Source organism: Eutrigla gurnardus (assembly GCF_963514095.1).
Source record: "Eutrigla gurnardus genome assembly, chromosome: 24".
Taxonomy (NCBI): domain Eukaryota; kingdom Metazoa; phylum Chordata; class Actinopteri; order Perciformes; family Triglidae; genus Eutrigla; species Eutrigla gurnardus.
In genome coordinates, this window is record NC_139935.1 from 899772 (window position 1) to 916196 (window position 16425).

General features: G+C 45.9%; 2 protein-coding genes across 9 annotated transcripts in view; one reads left to right on the plus strand and one right to left on the minus strand.

Moving 5' to 3' along the window:
* Window positions 1–370: 370 nt before the first annotated feature.
* LOC311009941 (PI-PLC X domain-containing protein 1) lies at window positions 371–2653 on the plus strand. Its single transcript, XM_084004388.1, has 7 exons — window positions 371–638; window positions 790–926; window positions 1285–1410; window positions 1547–1702; window positions 1818–1930; window positions 2045–2115; window positions 2183–2653. Exons 1-7 carry the CDS (start codon window positions 530–532, stop codon window positions 2437–2439), a joined length of 969 nt encoding a protein of 322 aa, XP_083860514.1. The 5' UTR covers window positions 371–529; the 3' UTR covers window positions 2440–2653.
* A 413-nt stretch (window positions 2654–3066) lies between these two features.
* The window catches only part of LOC311009952 (uncharacterized protein), a 28933-nt gene continuing 15574 nt past the window's right edge, over window positions 3067–16425 (minus strand). For 3 of the 8 annotated variants that reach the window (XM_084004406.1, XM_084004400.1, XM_084004404.1), the window contains exons 2-43: window positions 15157–15698; window positions 14187–14267; window positions 14054–14113; window positions 13787–13862; window positions 13278–13328; window positions 12288–12427; window positions 12191–12208; window positions 11852–12058; window positions 11749–11775; window positions 11606–11668; window positions 11440–11523; window positions 11307–11357; window positions 11096–11227; window positions 10958–11011; window positions 10813–10857; window positions 10641–10703; window positions 10309–10440; window positions 10115–10180; window positions 10003–10029; window positions 9812–9910; window positions 9685–9720; window positions 9395–9478; window positions 9182–9214; window positions 9036–9071; window positions 8891–8950; window positions 8414–8491; window positions 8260–8295; window positions 8129–8182; window positions 7935–8006; window positions 7778–7843; window positions 7571–7601; window positions 7413–7466; window positions 7293–7327; window positions 6606–6731; window positions 6366–6513; window positions 6139–6203; window positions 5921–6049; window positions 5800–5832; window positions 5135–5719; window positions 4834–5031; window positions 4583–4692; window positions 3067–4499 (exon numbers count right to left, since the gene is read on the minus strand). In XM_084004406.1, coding sequence (XP_083860532.1) covers window positions 4292–4499; window positions 4583–4692; window positions 4834–5031; window positions 5135–5719; window positions 5800–5832; window positions 5921–6049; window positions 6139–6203; window positions 6366–6513; window positions 6606–6731; window positions 7293–7327; window positions 7413–7466; window positions 7571–7601; window positions 7778–7843; window positions 7935–8006; window positions 8129–8182; window positions 8260–8295; window positions 8414–8491; window positions 8891–8950; window positions 9036–9071; window positions 9182–9214; window positions 9395–9478; window positions 9685–9720; window positions 9812–9910; window positions 10003–10029; window positions 10115–10180; window positions 10309–10440; window positions 10641–10703; window positions 10813–10857; window positions 10958–11011; window positions 11096–11227; window positions 11307–11357; window positions 11440–11523; window positions 11606–11668; window positions 11749–11775; window positions 11852–12058; window positions 12191–12208; window positions 12288–12427; window positions 13278–13328; window positions 13787–13862; window positions 14054–14113; window positions 14187–14267; window positions 15157–15698 — 4295 coding nt within the window. In that variant the 3' untranslated portion in view covers window positions 3067–4291. Of the gene's footprint in view, window positions 4500–4582; window positions 4693–4833; window positions 5032–5134; window positions 5720–5799; window positions 5833–5920; window positions 6050–6138; window positions 6204–6365; window positions 6514–6605; window positions 6732–7292; window positions 7328–7412; window positions 7467–7570; window positions 7602–7777; window positions 7844–7934; window positions 8007–8128; window positions 8183–8259; window positions 8296–8413; window positions 8492–8890; window positions 8951–9035; window positions 9072–9181; window positions 9215–9394; window positions 9479–9684; window positions 9721–9811; window positions 9911–10002; window positions 10030–10114; window positions 10181–10308; window positions 10441–10640; window positions 10704–10812; window positions 10858–10957; window positions 11012–11095; window positions 11228–11306; window positions 11358–11439; window positions 11524–11605; window positions 11669–11748; window positions 11776–11851; window positions 12059–12190; window positions 12209–12287; window positions 12428–13277; window positions 13329–13786; window positions 13863–14053; window positions 14114–14186; window positions 14268–15156; window positions 15702–16425 lie in introns of all 8 variants that reach the window. The other 5 variants (XM_084004402.1, XM_084004407.1, XM_084004405.1 and 2 more) reach the window with 4 other exon arrangements.

Below are 16425 nucleotides of genomic sequence, written 5' to 3' on the forward strand. Positions count from 1 at the left end.
ATCAAAGAAAGTTTTTTTTTTTTTTTTACATAATCTGTAACATACATCTGTTACACATAATCTGTTACAATACATACACATGATGCGTCCATGTTTTTACCAGGTGTGTAAATATAAATATATATATTAATCTATTTTAAAATAGCCTTTATTTTCAGAAACACGTTAAGGTTTAAATAATATGAAGTTTGACTTGAAACGGTAATTTATCGCTCCTTAGCACGTAAATATGAGTTATTCTAATTTTATTATAGTTCAGTAGCTTGTAAGGCTTTTGTTTCGAAAATGAACTTCCGCAGCGTTACTTATCGTGTTTTATTTTGAAGGTTTGCCGCAGGAAGTGCTAGCGTGTTGTATCCGCTAGCTTAACCCAAGTAATGATACGTTTTGCTTTCCGGAAGTCTTTGTAAACAACCGGCTTTTGTATTCAAAAACAAGGAAAGAGATGCTTGACATACTTCCGCAATGGAAACAGGAACTATTTAGCTGAACAGCGAAGAAGTAAAACGGAATAAAAATAAATCCGGTGATGAACATGGACGACCAGGAGAGGCGACAGCTCGGGGGGAACCCGGACTGGATGTCCCGTCTGCCCGCGGGGCTGCTGGATGTCCCGCTTTGGAACCTAGCCATACCCGGTAAATGCGAAATAACGAGGATATTTGAATTTCTTTTTTTTATTTCACCTGCCTGCGTGTCTCTCCTCTGTATTTATATACACCAAACTGGCAAAAGTGAACGGACGGGGATACTTTTAGGGCACGAAGCTGATGTGTAACCCCTCCACAGGGAGCCATGACAGCATGTCTTTCTGCCTGGACGTCTCGTCCCCCGTCCTGTCGTCGCAGCCCCGTCTCCTCCGAGTCATTGACCGGCTGTTCCCCTGCTGGACTCGACCCTGTGTCGACCGCTGGGCCACCACACAGGTAGAGGAGCACACACGTAGGCCACCAACACCTGTACTCAGGTATTTTAGGTGATCTGGCCTCTGGTGGTGCGTTCAGGGGCTGTCAAACATTTCCAGTTTTGTATCATTGTATGTGTTCACAGTCACCTTTACAAACTACAGGACAATAGAATGTTACATCTTAAACATTCACAATCATACTGCAGTAAGAATATATTCGTACAAATGTACTATATTGATTACTACATCATTGAATCTTATCTTATCTAAAGTGGTGCTGTCTGAAAGTACTTCAGTAAAATACAAGTGGCCTTAGAGCTGGAGTTGTTGAATAATTGTGCATATTTTTTTCTCCGTTTTCCTCCCTGTACGTGAAGCAATCAGCCCTCCGTGATCAGTGTGATCTTGGTATTCGTTTCTTGGACCTGCGGATCGCCAGGAAGCCAACAGGAGGCGAAAAATTATTCTTCGCCCATGGCATCTACACACTGATGAGTGTGATGGTACACACACTTAGTCTCAAGTTTGAACAGGACAAAATACTGAAGTTACAGCTGTTGCTGAGAAGAAATTAAATACAATATATATATATATATATACTGTATGTGTGTGTGTGTGTGTGTGTGTGTGTGTGTGTAGGAGGCCCTGGATGAACTGGCTACCTGGTTGGACGCCCACCCAAAAGAGATCATAATAATTTCCTGCTCACATTTCGAATCGCTTACCAAAGAAGATCACTCTCACCTTGCAGAGCACATCATTAAGCTGTTTGGAAAGAAACTCTGCTCCTCACAGGTAAACCGGTACAGTCTGAAATGATTAATCAATTAGTCCATCAACAGACTCAACAGTACATTAAGTTTGTTTTGGGGATATGGAATACTTACTGTGAGCACGTGTTTACATGCAGGACATTCCCACTCTGCATTCCTGTTGGTCCAGAGGTCAGCAGGTCATCGTTTCCTATGGCGACCAGCAGATAGTGCTGCAGCACCCTGAGCTCTGGAATGGAATACCTTACTGGTAAATACACAACTGTGACGCTTCAATTGTGCGTCTCTTTGCTGTAGACTCTTCTTCCCTATGAGACGTGAATCATATAAAAACTCATGAGACTGACTGGCACTCTGTGTCCAGGTATGCCGACAGCCCCGACCCCGAGAAGGTGATTGCCTACCTGGATGACCAGAAGCACAGAGGAAGACCAGGTTTGATCTTCATATATAGTTTAATATCGATGCATCATATTTTTTTGACTTGTCTTTACTTTTGCAGCTGGTTTTTATGTCAGCGGTCTGAACCTGACAGAAGACGCCCCCTACGTCCTCCTCCATCCCTTCTGGAGCATGAAGAAGATGACGGTGAGGGCTCTCTCACTGCTGCTTCGCTGGGCGAGCGAGCAGCGGCCGGGGCCGGAGGCGGGCGACGTCAACATCGTCTGCTGTGACTTTGTGGCCGTCGGTCAATTCTGCTCACTTGTGATTGGACTGAATCACAAACTGCTGGGTGGAGCCAGTGTGCTCACCGCTTAACCTCGGTCTGCAGGATGCCACGAGCATCTTCCTCAGGTGTCATATGGCTGTTGCCGTAGCAACAAAGGAACAAATCAATTTTTGCACAATTTTTTTGTAGTATTTTTTCAGATTGTACATAATGAGTTTTTCCAAATGTATTGGAATTTTGTAAAAACTGTTTTGCGTTCTATGTGTTTTTTTAAATAAATACTTTCATATATTTTGCAGCTCTTTTTTTTCTTTGCAAATTATGTTTAATGAGGTCATTCCATGAGGCTGTTTGTTAAATTGCAGAATAAAACTGCTTCAGTCAAAGTTTTAATCACCATTGAGCTAAAACCAGCAAAATGCAGGTTAAAATTAAAACTTGCACTTTGTTTACTACTAAGACGATCCCATAAAGAAATAGTTGGGTAACACATGTAGCTACAGCTCTCAGACAACACGACAACCAATGCACGAGGGGAAATGCTAACGGGCTGATGAACAAACGCGCTGCAGCTCTGCAGGCAGGGGGCTGATTACAGGAACAGTTAGGTGATCATCAGAGATGGCTGGAAAATAACGGAACGCTGTGTGAGTGAGACGAGAGGGCCGAGACGAGGGACACCTTCCCCTTTCCAATCACCTGAGAACAACAACTGACAATATCCACACAGGTTTATTCAATGAGATTTCAAAAATGTTGCTCACAAAAGAAGAAAAACAAATAATAATACAAACAAACTATTTGTTATGGCACACAAAACTTCTCCTTAGGCCGAAACTTACAGATGATGTTGGATGTTTTGCCCCAGTGTTTGTAAGCTAGCTGCAGTGCATTCACTGCAAAACAAGTAAAAAAAAGCAACAGTGCATATAGACAAACATTTATGGCTGAGTCCTATCCAGATATCTGTGCATAAATCTGTCTGATTACTATGTGCACAAACGTTTTCACCGTCACAGATCCTTGTGTAGGGTTTAAACATTTTCTGGATATATTTGGAAATGTTGTTAATCTTTGTCAAAGCATTCACATCACATTATACTAGAAAATGCACGGTTTATAAAATATAAATATCCCTTTGTTACTGCTAAAAAACACAATTTGAAAACATCTTCCCAAGTAAGACAAAATAAAAAGGCTATTACTCAAGTGCTCTGGGTTACAGATCAGTGTAAAGGAAAAGCAGTACATACATTTCATATACATGTTTATCTTGCTGTCGGACGCTGAAATGTGTTGACGGCTGCACCAATGCTCAAGTATTTCAATGACTCCGTTTTCCACTCTAGCACTGACCAATACTGCATGTAAAAAGTAAATGTGGCATTTAAGGCACCATGTTGAAAATCATCATGAACACTGCTTTTCAAATGTAAAATGAAGTTATACATTAAACAGTGGTGGATCCCTCTCTGAGATATGTTTAGTTAGGAAATAGTCCCTATGAAATCAGTCTGTGTGTTCGGTTAATTAACCAGGACGTCGTTTCTGAATCTCATCACCTTTCTAACAAGCACCAAGTTTGCAATATTTATATCAACATAAAGTGACTGCTAGCTGACAACTCATGAACAGAAAATAAATGAGTCGTTCACAGACAACAAACCGTCCTTCCGGAAACCCACGGTGGCCTTAAAAAGGTGTGGACTTCCAACATGGCTGCCAGAGGGTGCGTTACTGTATGTCACCTGAGCGTAACTTAGGTTCAACATGTGGGATAATCCTGTATAGCACCATATAGGAGGGCCATCAAACATGAACTAATTAGTCATAAGAAAGGATGTATTTACAATAGACAGAGAAATGTGTGGACAAAAGCATGAGTTTTGCTTTGGGGATTCCCCCGTCGTCCAGTGTGTGTGCGTTTGCATGTGTGTGTGTCTATCTCTTGCTGACGTAGCTGTTCTCGATGCACAGCACCACGTAGGAGCTGGAGCAGCTGCTGGAGCTCTGCTGGAGCAGACGGCCGCTCTGCAGCGGCGACGCCATGCCGGTCACCGCCGGGTTGTCCACGCGCCACGTCTCACAGAAGCTGTGGACGTGGCCCTGGCCGGCGCCGGTCGACCCGTGCCACACCATCTTCTCTGGCCTGGGATGGAACAGAAAGGTTGTCAGTCAGTAAGATTCCCTGCTAAAGTCTATGCGTTTATATTTATAGGTCGTTCGGCGCACCATGTGCTGTCGTTGAGAACGTCTTTGCCATCGAAGGAGTAGATCGGCACGTTGTCCTTCATTGTGCCGTCGTTGAAGATGGCGTCCCAGCTGTCAAACAGAACCTCGTCCTTACAGAGAGGAGACAAGCATCTGGTGAAGACCTGGACGGAGCTAGGCTAGCTGTTTCCATCCGTTTACAGTATTTGTGCTAAGCTAACTTCTCCCAAAATGTCAAACTATTCCTTTAAGTAGTTGAAGCTGTTGGCTACCTTCAGGTTGACGATTGGCAAATGGTCCCTGTCGACCTTGCGGACGATGCTGTGCAGATCCTGGAGTCTGGCGGACAGGAAGGCCCGGAAGGTTCCCTTCAAGCCGATGGCCTGAGCCTGAGTGAAGCACATGTAGTCGGCACCGCGGATGCCCCGCATGGAGCCAGTCTGAGGGCTGTTCAGGGCAAAGAGGTGCAGCTGCGGGAGAACCAACAGGCTCAGTAGTAGAATTGCATTAAACAATAAAACCTACAGTAGAGCAGAGATGTGATTGTGTTGGTTTAAACGCGGCCTCGCTTACCCCTGGACCTGAGGTATGATGGTGGACCGGAATCTGGGGCACAGGCGGAGGTGGTCTTCGCTGAGGGGTGACTGGGTAGCGAGTGACTGGGTAGCGAGTGTCTGGGCGCTCCTGGGACGTATGGCCTGAAAACCTCCCGTCTGGCTGATTTACCCGGTCTGAGTAACTTGGGAACCGGGGGTCTGTGGGTGCTGGGAGCCTTGGATCCGGCTGATATCGGGAGTCAGGTTGGTACCTTGGATCGGGGTGGGTTGTGTATCGATGGTCCGGGTGTGTCGGATGATGCTGGTCTGGGTTTGACGGGTATCGAGGGTCCGGGTGTGTCGGGTGATGAGGTTCTGGATTTGACGGGTATCGAGGGTCCGGGTGTGTCGGTTGATTTGGATCAAGGTTTGACGGGTATCGAGGGTCCGTGTGATGCGGGTCAGGGTTTGATGGGTATCGAGGGTCCGGGTGATGCGGATCAGGGTGGACCGGACTCTCAGGTGGCCTCTGGGAGTCGTGTGCGGAGGTGTCGGGGTTGGAGCGGTGGTCTGGGGAGTAGGGGATGACCGGCGGAGGTTCAACCGCTGCAACCTCGTTACCCTGGCGATAACGAGGATGACGTGTTAAAACAGGGAACATTTAACGTTATGAAGAGGGAAAAAAGGAAAAATGACACTCACGTCTTCACTGGGCAAAGCAATGTAGTTCCCGAGCTGAAAGAATAAAGCAAGACGACTGTGTAAATACACATGTGTGTTTACGTCTCTCCTGCAGATTTAAAGGATAAAGTAAATACTTTACATGGACTTGACGAATTCCATCGCGGACCCGTAAGTAGAGATCTGTTTGTTCTATGATGTAGACCAGAGAGCCCTCGGGTTGTCGTCTAGCAGTGGCCGTCATGGTGTCATAAGACCTCAACACCGTCACCTGCAAACACAAAACCCCTGAAGGTAAACCGAGCTCTCGTCTACAGCAACATTTGCATGTCATGATGAATTTTTAGACACAAGTCTCACCCCTGATGAGTGTCCAGGTAGTCCGGGCACCCCAGGTGGTCCCGGTGGTCCAGGAATATTGATAGCTGTCATTCAAAAGGGAGGAAATGTAAACTTCTCATTGAGTTTCCTTTCAGCCAAATGCTCTGAGTGAACTTGATTTCCCTCTGGTTGACAGTGTATATGTTGAGGACTTTTATTGTGAAAGGTCGAAAGGAGTAATGAAGTTTAAATAAGAAATCACTCACTCTGTGTGCCCCTGTGAGCTCCAGGTAAGGCTGCACCTGCAGGTCCTGGTGGCCCAGGTGGTCCAGGTTGCCCGTCATAGCCTCTTCCTGGTGGACCTGGTGGCCCCTGAGGGCCCGGTGTGCCAACGATGGAGTCGCCTCTTGGTCCCTGATGCAACAACGGAAAACTATTAGGATTTTCACTTATTTGAGCATAAACTGATTTTGTGAAGCATTATATTTTTGACAGTGGGATCTTACAGGAGGTCCAGGCGATCCCGGTTGTCCGGCTCCGACCGCTCCATAGCGGGGGTCATAATAACCGCCGCTTGGTTCTCCTTTCTCCCCTTTGAAGCCCGGACTGCCCGTTTCACCTTTCAACTCATTCTGGACACATAAAAGAATTTGTATAACATTTACATTTAGGTCATTTAGCAGACGCTCTTGTCCAAAGCGACTTACAATAAGTACATTTGTCAAAAAAAGGAAACAAAGAAACCACAACGTATCATTACCGATAGGTAAGAGCTAAAAATAGAACAAGTGTTAGGTCCTCATCTGAGTAAAGTAGTACCTTAAGAGCAACAGTGCTACGATCAGAGTGCTATAGGTAAGGGTTTTCTTTTGGGGGGGGGGGGGTGTTAGTGGGTCATGCTATGCAGAGTCGAGGTGAAGTCTGAACAGGTGAGTCTTGAGCGTTTTTCGGAAGATGGCAAATGACTCAGCTGTCCTGACATTAGTCGGGAGTTCGTTCCACCACTGAGGACCAGAACAGAGAAGAGTCTGGACTTTGCTGAGCGACATTTGTTTGATTTCAGCGATGGTGGTACCAGCCGGCCAGCTGAAGTAGAGGAGCGGAGTGCTCGCTTCGGGGCATGAGGTTTGACCAGTGTTTGTATAAACACACATCATACTGATAATCGTTAAAAACGACAAGTTGAGGCTTACCCTTAGAGTGTAAATGTCAATGGTTGATCCGCCACCTGGTCCAGAAACAAAACAGCTTGTTTATTATTATTATAAAGAGATATTTGGTTTTATTATTATATTTTCCGATTTTTTTTCTACCTGGAATTTCAAGTACCCCTGGAAGTCCTTGATCACCTTTCTCTCCTTTAACCGCTTCAAACAAGAGGGAACAGCAACAAGGTGTTAACAGGCTAGCTGTTTCCCCCCGCTTCCAGTCTTTATGCTAAGCTAACCGTAGCTTCATATTGTGTGTTTACCTGGGTAATATCTGGAGTTATCCTCAAAACCCTGAAATAAAAACAGAGATTATTATTCACATCCACACGCCACAACATTTAAACATCATAAAAGCACAAGTGAATATGCAGATTTACTAATTTCCCACAAGTCGTTTTTGGGAAGTTTTATATCTTATTACTTTTAATGTCGATATTTAGTTTTTAAAGGTATTTAAAATTCCTCACTCTGAGTCTGTCGATGGGAGCAGGAGGTCCAGGGGGTCCAGGAGGGCCCGGTGGGCCTTGAGCACCCTAGGACAAAAAATATTGATCATAAAATCTCAAAAGTAACTGAGACTGAAATTCAAGCTCTTTCAAATGAGACAAAATCTGTGCTCCTCACGGGGGAACCAGATCCAGATCCAGTCCCGGAATCTCCCTTCTCTCCTCTGGCGCCGTTGAGCCCTGGTCGACCCTACGATAAACAAATACAAACAAGATTAAAGCACCCATGTGTCTAAATTAAACATATCTGAGTTTGTGGACTTCTAGTGGTTGTCTGGAGTTTTTCATTTAATTTTTTGGAAATCTACTCACTGGTCGACCTGGAAACCCGATCTCTCCTTTCTGGCCCGAAGGACCGTAAGGACCCTGGAGAACAAACATACAGGTTTAAATACTCATCAGTAGAACTTCAACATGCGGTAAAATAGAAATATGGTCCTCACTGGAGGTCCCTCAGGGCCAGGGGGTCCGCTGTCGCCCTGGAAATGAACAATAATAAAGCTTAAAAAGATGGAGAAACAAGAAGGATGGAAAGAAAACTAGATGTTCAATATCATTATATTATAATTTGAGCTGTGATGCAAAAATGTTTTTTACCGGACGTCCCGCCAGACCGCCGATGTACAGAGGTCTCCCATCAGGCCCCATGATGAGACCCGGTTCTCCTTTCTCGCCCTGAACCAAACAACGTGCAAAATGAGACAAAAACAACAAGCGGTACTTACATTAAACATCCCATAATATCCCTAAAAAAGTCATGCTTTTCCCTGTAATCTCTGCCATAAAGAGACAGTCAAGTAGTAAGTAGGTAAATACATTTTAAATTGAAGATGAAATTACAAAATGGAATTACTTAATTAGAAATGATTTAAAGGTCATCGCGTGTCTTTTTTTTTGGTCGTTTTTTGTCTCTGCAGTCATCATGTGTTTTTCATCTTTATGGTAAGCTAAGATAACTGGCAGCTTCCTCTGGCCTCTGATAGAAGGGCCCCTGACACTTTGGGGGCCCACAATGCTGCACCAACATCATTCAGCATGTATCTTCCAGCAAAACGCTAAATTAAAACGCCTTACTTTAGGTGCATATCCTGGAGGTCCCGAGGCTCCCTTGTCTCCCTTTGGTCCCGAGGGCCCCTAAATGAAAACAAATAATACACTGACTTCTGTCCGTTTTCCTCATTTTGGTTGGTTTTCCAGTCTGAAAGATGGTGATACGTACTGGGAATCCTGGCCGACCCGGGAGACTGTTCCCTCCCTGCAGAAGAGGGTGACAACGTGTGAAGAACAGAACTGAAATGGTCAAACGTGTGAATATAACTCTGGTTTAGTGAGCTTTGTGCTGAGGTCAGTCAGGGGAACACTCACCTGAGACCCTTCGCTCCAATATACGTCATTATACTACAGCAAGACAAAGTTAGGTCAGTTAGTGTGGAGGTGAGCAAACAGCTGAGCAGCCCGTGACTGTTAGTCAATATGAGTAACTCACAAAGATTAATACGTGATTAAATGGCAGGCTGTCATGTGGGGGTTAAATTCATATCTCGTATTCAAACTCTGCGTTAAGGACCTAAGACTCACGTCGCTATTCCGGTAGACGGCTTGTCCTGGAGGTCCGGGAGGCCCAGGAGGTCCAGGTATTACGCTATCTCGCCCCTGCAGACCCTGCCACACGATGACATCACATTTACGGACGAAAGATCAGTCACAAACAAATAAAGTATAAACTGTAATAATAGTTGTAGAATGTACAGCATACTGCACATGAATATTAATAGGTAGATAGTGGTAAAAGTGTAGAAGAGGTAAATGTTTGTGATCTTCATTACAGCTGAACAAACATTATTTTATATATTTTCCACATGACTCACCTGCTCTCCCCTCTCTCCTCTGTCTCCCTTTTCACCCTTTAAAAATATATATTTATTATGAGTCCCATGAAGAAAAGCAACTTGAATCTGTTTAATTGTGTTTGAACTACAGTAACTGGTCTCCTACCGCTTGTCCCGTGAACCCATCGAGTCCTGGCATCCCAGGAGCTCCTCTTGGTCCCTCTGCTCCTTTCTCTCCATGGTTACCTGGAAAACCTGGCCTACCCTGGAAATTATACAAACACATTGCTAATACTCAGACAAGAATATCTCTCAAACCGAGTAAACACTTCCAACTGCTGCAGACTCTGTACTTACAGGTAGACCCGCGATACCAGGTGGACCCTGGAGGACAGAACACAGTGGAACATGAGGCAGGGCATCTCCTGTAAACACATGGTTTCACATATGGGGGGGGGGGATTGGGTACCTGTGGTCCAGGTGGGCCGGCGAGTCCGGGCAAGCCGTTGCCCATCTCGTATCCGTGCTCGTCAGCCTGTAAGGAGAGCGGAGGAGAGGGTTTCTCTCGGGACGTTTATTTGGGGGGAAGCCAAACATCTACTAGTTGTCTTCTTTTTACCACAAACTCTACATTATTATTTACAAACTTTAACCTCTACTCACATGACCAACGCGGTACCCTGGCCCTGGTGGCCCAGGGGGTCCTGGGGGTCCGACTGGTCCCATGGGACCTGGAAGCCCCGCCAGCCCAGACTGCCCCGATGAACCTGGCAGTCCTAGGTCACCCTGAGCACCCTGAGGTGAGACGGACAGGTTATGAGATATCGTTTAATGGAATTAAGACAGAAAGCAAAGATGACATGCAAGAGATAGAAGAGTAAACACCTCATAATATGCAACATTTGGTTCAAAGAAATATGATGAGTGGTGAAAAGGAAAAGGAAATCACCAAAGCAGAGCAGAGACCCCCCCAGTACCTGCGACCCATTACACACCGTAGAGGCTGGAGCAAAGTAAGAAAACAGGCCCGTGAAAAAGTTGGAATCTTGCGAGTTTTGCTGGAGGAGGACGACAAAGACGGAGGAGAGAATCCATGTGGTTGCCCTTTCATTTTTAAAGTTCAAGAGGAAACGTCAAGATTTGACTCATAAAAGGATTAAAATTCACCTTTTCTCCAGCCGATCCTGGGAGACCGAGCTCACCACCGTCCCCCTGAAAGTGAAAAGGAAGTTTAAATAGCATAACAAGCAGCATTAATGTCCCAACGATGTTCAGCTGGATTGTGATGAAAAAGAAATCTGTGCTTTCTCACCTTCTCTCCACCGAGTCCTGGTTGACCAGGCCTCCCAGGAGGACCAGGAGGGCCCTGGAACAGCACACAACCACGGTTTAATAACCTCATCAGTAAATCTTTACATTTATAAGCTGGAACCACGAAAAAACAACTCACTGTTAGACCGGGGGCTCCATCCACTCCAGGTGGTCCAGGAGGGCCAAAGGCAACTGGCCCGTTGGCTCCCAGTGCCACTGATATCCCAGGAGGGCCGGGAGGACCTGGTGGTCCCGGAAGACCATGGAAACCCTGGACAACAAGTCACAATGGTCATCATGTCGTGTAAAAAGTTCAAAGCGCTGCTTAATTAGAAAGATCATCAACAAACCTGCAGTTTGTCCAAGTCTGGGAGTCCTGAGCCCTCCATGTCATAAAACGTCTGTGAAAACAGAGTAAAGTACAGTGAAAAGTCTGGAAACTATAACTAATGAGAGAAAAGGCTGTTCGAAGTGTTGGCGTACTGGACGGTCACCGGTGCCAGTTCCAGGAGGTCCCGGTGGTCCAGGGGGGCCTCTTGGTCCTGGTTGACCCTCTCCAGTCTCACCCTGGAAATATCACACATTATTACGCTTAACAAATCTTTGTAACAAAATATAATAAAAGTTTATCAACTTATTCCACTACAACCTTCTGGCCTTGAGCACCAGCATCTCCGGGTCTTCCTGGTATGCCTTGTGGTCCTGCAGGACCCTGGGACCGGGAGCAAAACAACCATAACTCATTCTGCTTTTACAGAAACATCTCAATCTGTGCAATAAAAAGATGCTTACAGCCTTCCCATCCTCTCCTGGATCGCCCTGCAGGAAAACAAACACCCAGTGAGTGATATAAATATCAAAAACAGAATATTTGTGAAAATCTCTCTGTACTCACAGGCTCTCCATCAGTTCCTGCAGGTCCCGCGGGCCCATGTGGCCCTGCTGGTCCTGGCGGTCCGTGGGGTCCAGACACCTGCTGCACCACTGAACCATCCCCAAGTCTGACCACCTCAGCTGCAGGTCCGGGAGGACCGGGAGGCCCTGGAGGCCCCTGAGCCCCACGTTCTCCTTTGTTCCCGGAGTATCCGAAGCCAGAGTTACCCTGAGGAACGAAGAAGTCATGTTCAGCTTTGTCCTTCTGTTGATGAAGACTGTGTGTTAAGATTAAAACACCTGGTACGTTTGGTCAAACTAAGAGAATAAATCCTCCTCAGTGGCAACAAAGGAAACATACCTTTGCACCTTTTTCTCCCTGAAATAAAAAAAAGGTAAATATTAGGTTTAAGTGCTGTGTATTGATGACACAGTTCTGCACACAGAGCGATGCTTACCTTCTGTCCTGCAGCCTGAGAGGAGGAACCCGAGGACCCAGAGCTGGAGCCCGATTCTCCCTTCGGCCCCATGGGGCCCGTGTCCCCAGCTGAGCCTCTCTCTCCCTTGTCACCTTTCTCACCTTTAGAGCCGCCGGGACCTGAAGGACGTGTCACATTAAAAAAGGTAGGACCAACTGGATCAACACAGCCATGCATGTTATGCACTTAAGGCATTCAATATGTACATTCATGTTTATTTGGCTGCTTGATAGTAATTAAGTCATCTCAACAAGAATACAATTCAGTTAATTGGCAATTATTAAACATGTGTATCCTATTGGGAAAGAATATAGATTCAAACAGCAATGATGACAATAAGAAAATGCAAAAAAAAAAAAGAAACACCAAAGGCAAAAGCGAAACAAGTCCATAATGAAAGTGTTAATATGAAAGATGAGAGATATAATATATAAAGATAGATATAGCAGAGAACTTTTTCTCCCTTTAGTCTTGCGCCACCTAGTGGACACATTTCAGTAGGTGGAAGCAGTGTAGCGATCAATTCTGCAGAGGTCACTGCTGCGTAATTCATAATTGTCCCTTTTGACCTCGTCTATTAATAAACAAGTATATTTGCACATGTATATTTTTAATGAATTAAGGAATATGCAACATACAAGCTCACAATAAAAACATAATGAGGGATTTACACCTGAAACTGTAGAGTTTGGCTGCTTGAGTGGAACAAGAAGTGAATTATTTGGATGAAGCACAGATTGCAAAGAAACAACAAGACCTCCACCAACGTGCTCACAGCTCCAACACATCAGAAACCACAGCAGCCAGAGACAAAGCACTCATTCTATACTGGGATAGGATGGCCATGTTGATTAGGACATGATCCTAATCTCCTAATCTGTGCTTCTGCAAGGCACGACCCGATCTTCTGCAAAGCACAACCCGATCTTCTGCAAAGCACGACCCGATCTTTGGCAAGGCATGACCCACCTCTTGGGCCTGGTGATCCGGTGTCCACCGACGGCTGCTGAAGCCTGACATCTAAAGTCACACAAACACAACTTTACCGGCTGCACGAGGTGTGCAGGTGAGGGTGGTGCCTCATTTGTGTCTTTTTGAGAGGGGCGACGGAAGAATAAAATTCATGAATGTGTTGATCTGTGCATGCTGGTCTTTAATGTAGAGTTTAAAGCCCAAAGTGAATTTCCTTTCTCCTCATGGCCACTTATCCAGAGCTCAAGTGTCAAAATAAAATCTTCAACTTCTTTATCTATCCACCAGGGGGAGATAAAGAGTTTCACATGTAACCAGGATGTTGAATCCCAGCAGTAAAGCTCCTCACACTTTCAGGTCCAGACAGGCTCCCTGAAGCACAAACTCCTGGATAAAAGCACAGTGATTCTGCAAGACGTTTCCTTGGCAGCGGCTGCTGTGAATAAAAACCGCCATGACACTTTTCTGCAGACACACAGAAGATCTGCAGTGTGAAGAGCTTTTACCTGTTTCTTTGAGTCTGTTTCCCTGTGAGGATATCAGAGGGGGCTCAGGTACCGGCCGGAGGGAAGGCGGTGTGGTCTGAAAACAGAATACAGTAGTTTAAACACAAACACCGTCTTTACGCATTCATCTAAATGTTGTGTTCTGCAATTAACTGAAAATGTGCACGCGATATTGTGTTTGCAGCGCGAATAACCGCAAGGATTCATATCAAGCTGTTTTTTTAATTAGCATTACTTGGTGGTGCAGAAATAAAAAGACAAGTTGACCTTCACAGTGTGTCCCGTCTGTCTCCTTTCACCATCACCGCTGCCAAAGTCACCAGAAGCCTGCGAGACAGAGAGAAACCATGTCATGCACAAAAAGCATTCAGAAATATTTAAAACGAAAGGAAATACTCACGGCGTCAGAGTCGTCCTCGTCGTCACACAGACGCTCTGCTGCCCGATGGTTTCCCACCACTTTAAGATCTGCAAACTCACCCTGAAAACACACACACACACAAAATTGTTTTTGTATGTCTCTCATTGTTTGCAGTCGGTAACTTCCTCTGAAATCTCCACAGAAAATATGAGAACTGACTGTTGAATAATGATCTTAAATCTTAAAAAAAGTGAATCAAATTCTCCCCTCCCACTTCAAATGCCGTGTGATTGTCACATGTGGTCACCTGGGTCACTGACTGGGTGCAAGCTGAAAGGTCAGAGGTCACAAGGTGAGGCGGGGTCAAGTCATAGATTTACAAGAACAGGGAGGGGTTAAGCCTTCCCTTCCTGTGTCCGAGACACAAAACCTGCCGTGAGATACCGCAGGGAGATATAAAAGAGGGAACTGACCCGGCCCAGAGGTCAGACTTCCACATGCAAACACACGAGCAACACCTGCTCTTTTAGCACAGAGGGAATTACTCGGACGTTTCCAGGTCTCGTGGGTGACATTTGGAGGAGGATTTGTTGCCGTTTTTCATTCCTTTTTGGTCAGAAATGTGATGAGCAAACATCTCTTCAGCACTTGAGCATTTCCTCTGTTGGCACCCTGAAGTTTATGGTCAGAACATGGGACTCTCTCTGAAATACAGGTTTTATAGTCTGCAAATGTGCTAATTTAGTTAATAATGTCTGACGCATCATTTGTATAATGTTGTGTATCTTCTTGTATGTCAGGTAAAGAATATTTTAGATAAAGGCATGTGTTATATTTTAATGTACTTCATGGATGTGGATCCTCCAAAGTGTGATGATGGCTTCTCCAAATGCAGCTGAGAACTGCAGCCTCCTTTTTGTCCACAGCTGGTGTATCAAGTCTGACGCCCCATAAATGTGTTGTGCACTGACCCAAATATGACTCAACAGAATCCGAATTCAAACGTTACCTGGAACTTGTCGCTGTCGGCTCCTCCCGCCTGACCCACAAAGATGCCGGCACCCGTGTCGAGCTCCATGGGATCTGGCGAACGCTCAAACCTCACCACCTGCGGCTCGGAGTCGCAGCCCTGGTAGAAAGTCACCTGCTCCTCATAGACGGACAGCGAGAAGCGACTCCACGAGTCCACCAGGCTCGGCACCTCGAAGCTGGCCGCCTCGTACGACGCCTCGGAGTCCGGCTCGGTGTAGAAGAACTGCACCCTCTGACGACCGGACTGCACCGCGCTCAGCTTGACGGCGACGTACATGAGCTTCTGGTTGCCGTCGGTGATGGAGAAGAGGACGGAGGCGGCGGGAGAGGAGGGCTTGATGTGGAAGAGGAGGGAGAAGTGGCGGTAGAAAGGGTTGGGGACGTGGGCCAGAGCTGGCTGGCCCGACACCGCCGCGGGGGTGAAGACGTAGGCGGCCCCCCCCCTCGGCCCGTAGACCCTGCTGATCTCATTGGGTGGAGGGTCTCCGATTAGCTGCAGCAAAGAGATGCCGCTCTCCTCTGCTAAGACACAGGAAATTCAAATTCAGAGACAGACAGACAGAAAGGCATCAGCTGTCATGCATGGATTACGTGAGCATGAATTTACTACTTTCAATGGGGAAAATGTGTCAGAAAAAGATTGTGAATTAGGAGCATACAAGGTGCACTTGAAGGCAGCATGAGTTCAGTCAGAAGCACATGATGATCAGCAAAGTTCTTTGGCAAAGAAAAGAGTTAATGCTTTAGTGACAAACTACCCAGAATGCTTTACTGGGAGAAGATACTGTACTGTCTCTTACTGTGATTAGGATGTGTGCAACAAGTCAGGAGTCACCGACCCGACTGGTCCATGACAAGAGCTTCTGGAACAACAAACACACTGACCCTGCAGGTCAAACCACAGACCAGAGATCGCTTTACTGCTTCAAACAGAGTGCGGCTGACTAATGCTGGATTCCAGCTCATGCCAAAGTGTCCGGGAGCCTCGAAATTAATGGAAAAAACTGCTGATGTTTCAGTTCCCATAGATTCCAACAGCCCAAGAGACCAACAGATTATATTCTCATAAATCTCAAATCACGAGGGAAAAAGCGTTCGGGCAAACACGTCCACTCAGCGATCTCCTGAGGACGGCCTGTCAGCGCAGATTCATGAGGGGGGACGACCAAAATGTACAATGTGTGCATTAAAGGGTCACGGGGGTCAGAGGTCGTGGGGTTTTTCCCAGGCTTTATTAATGATGTAA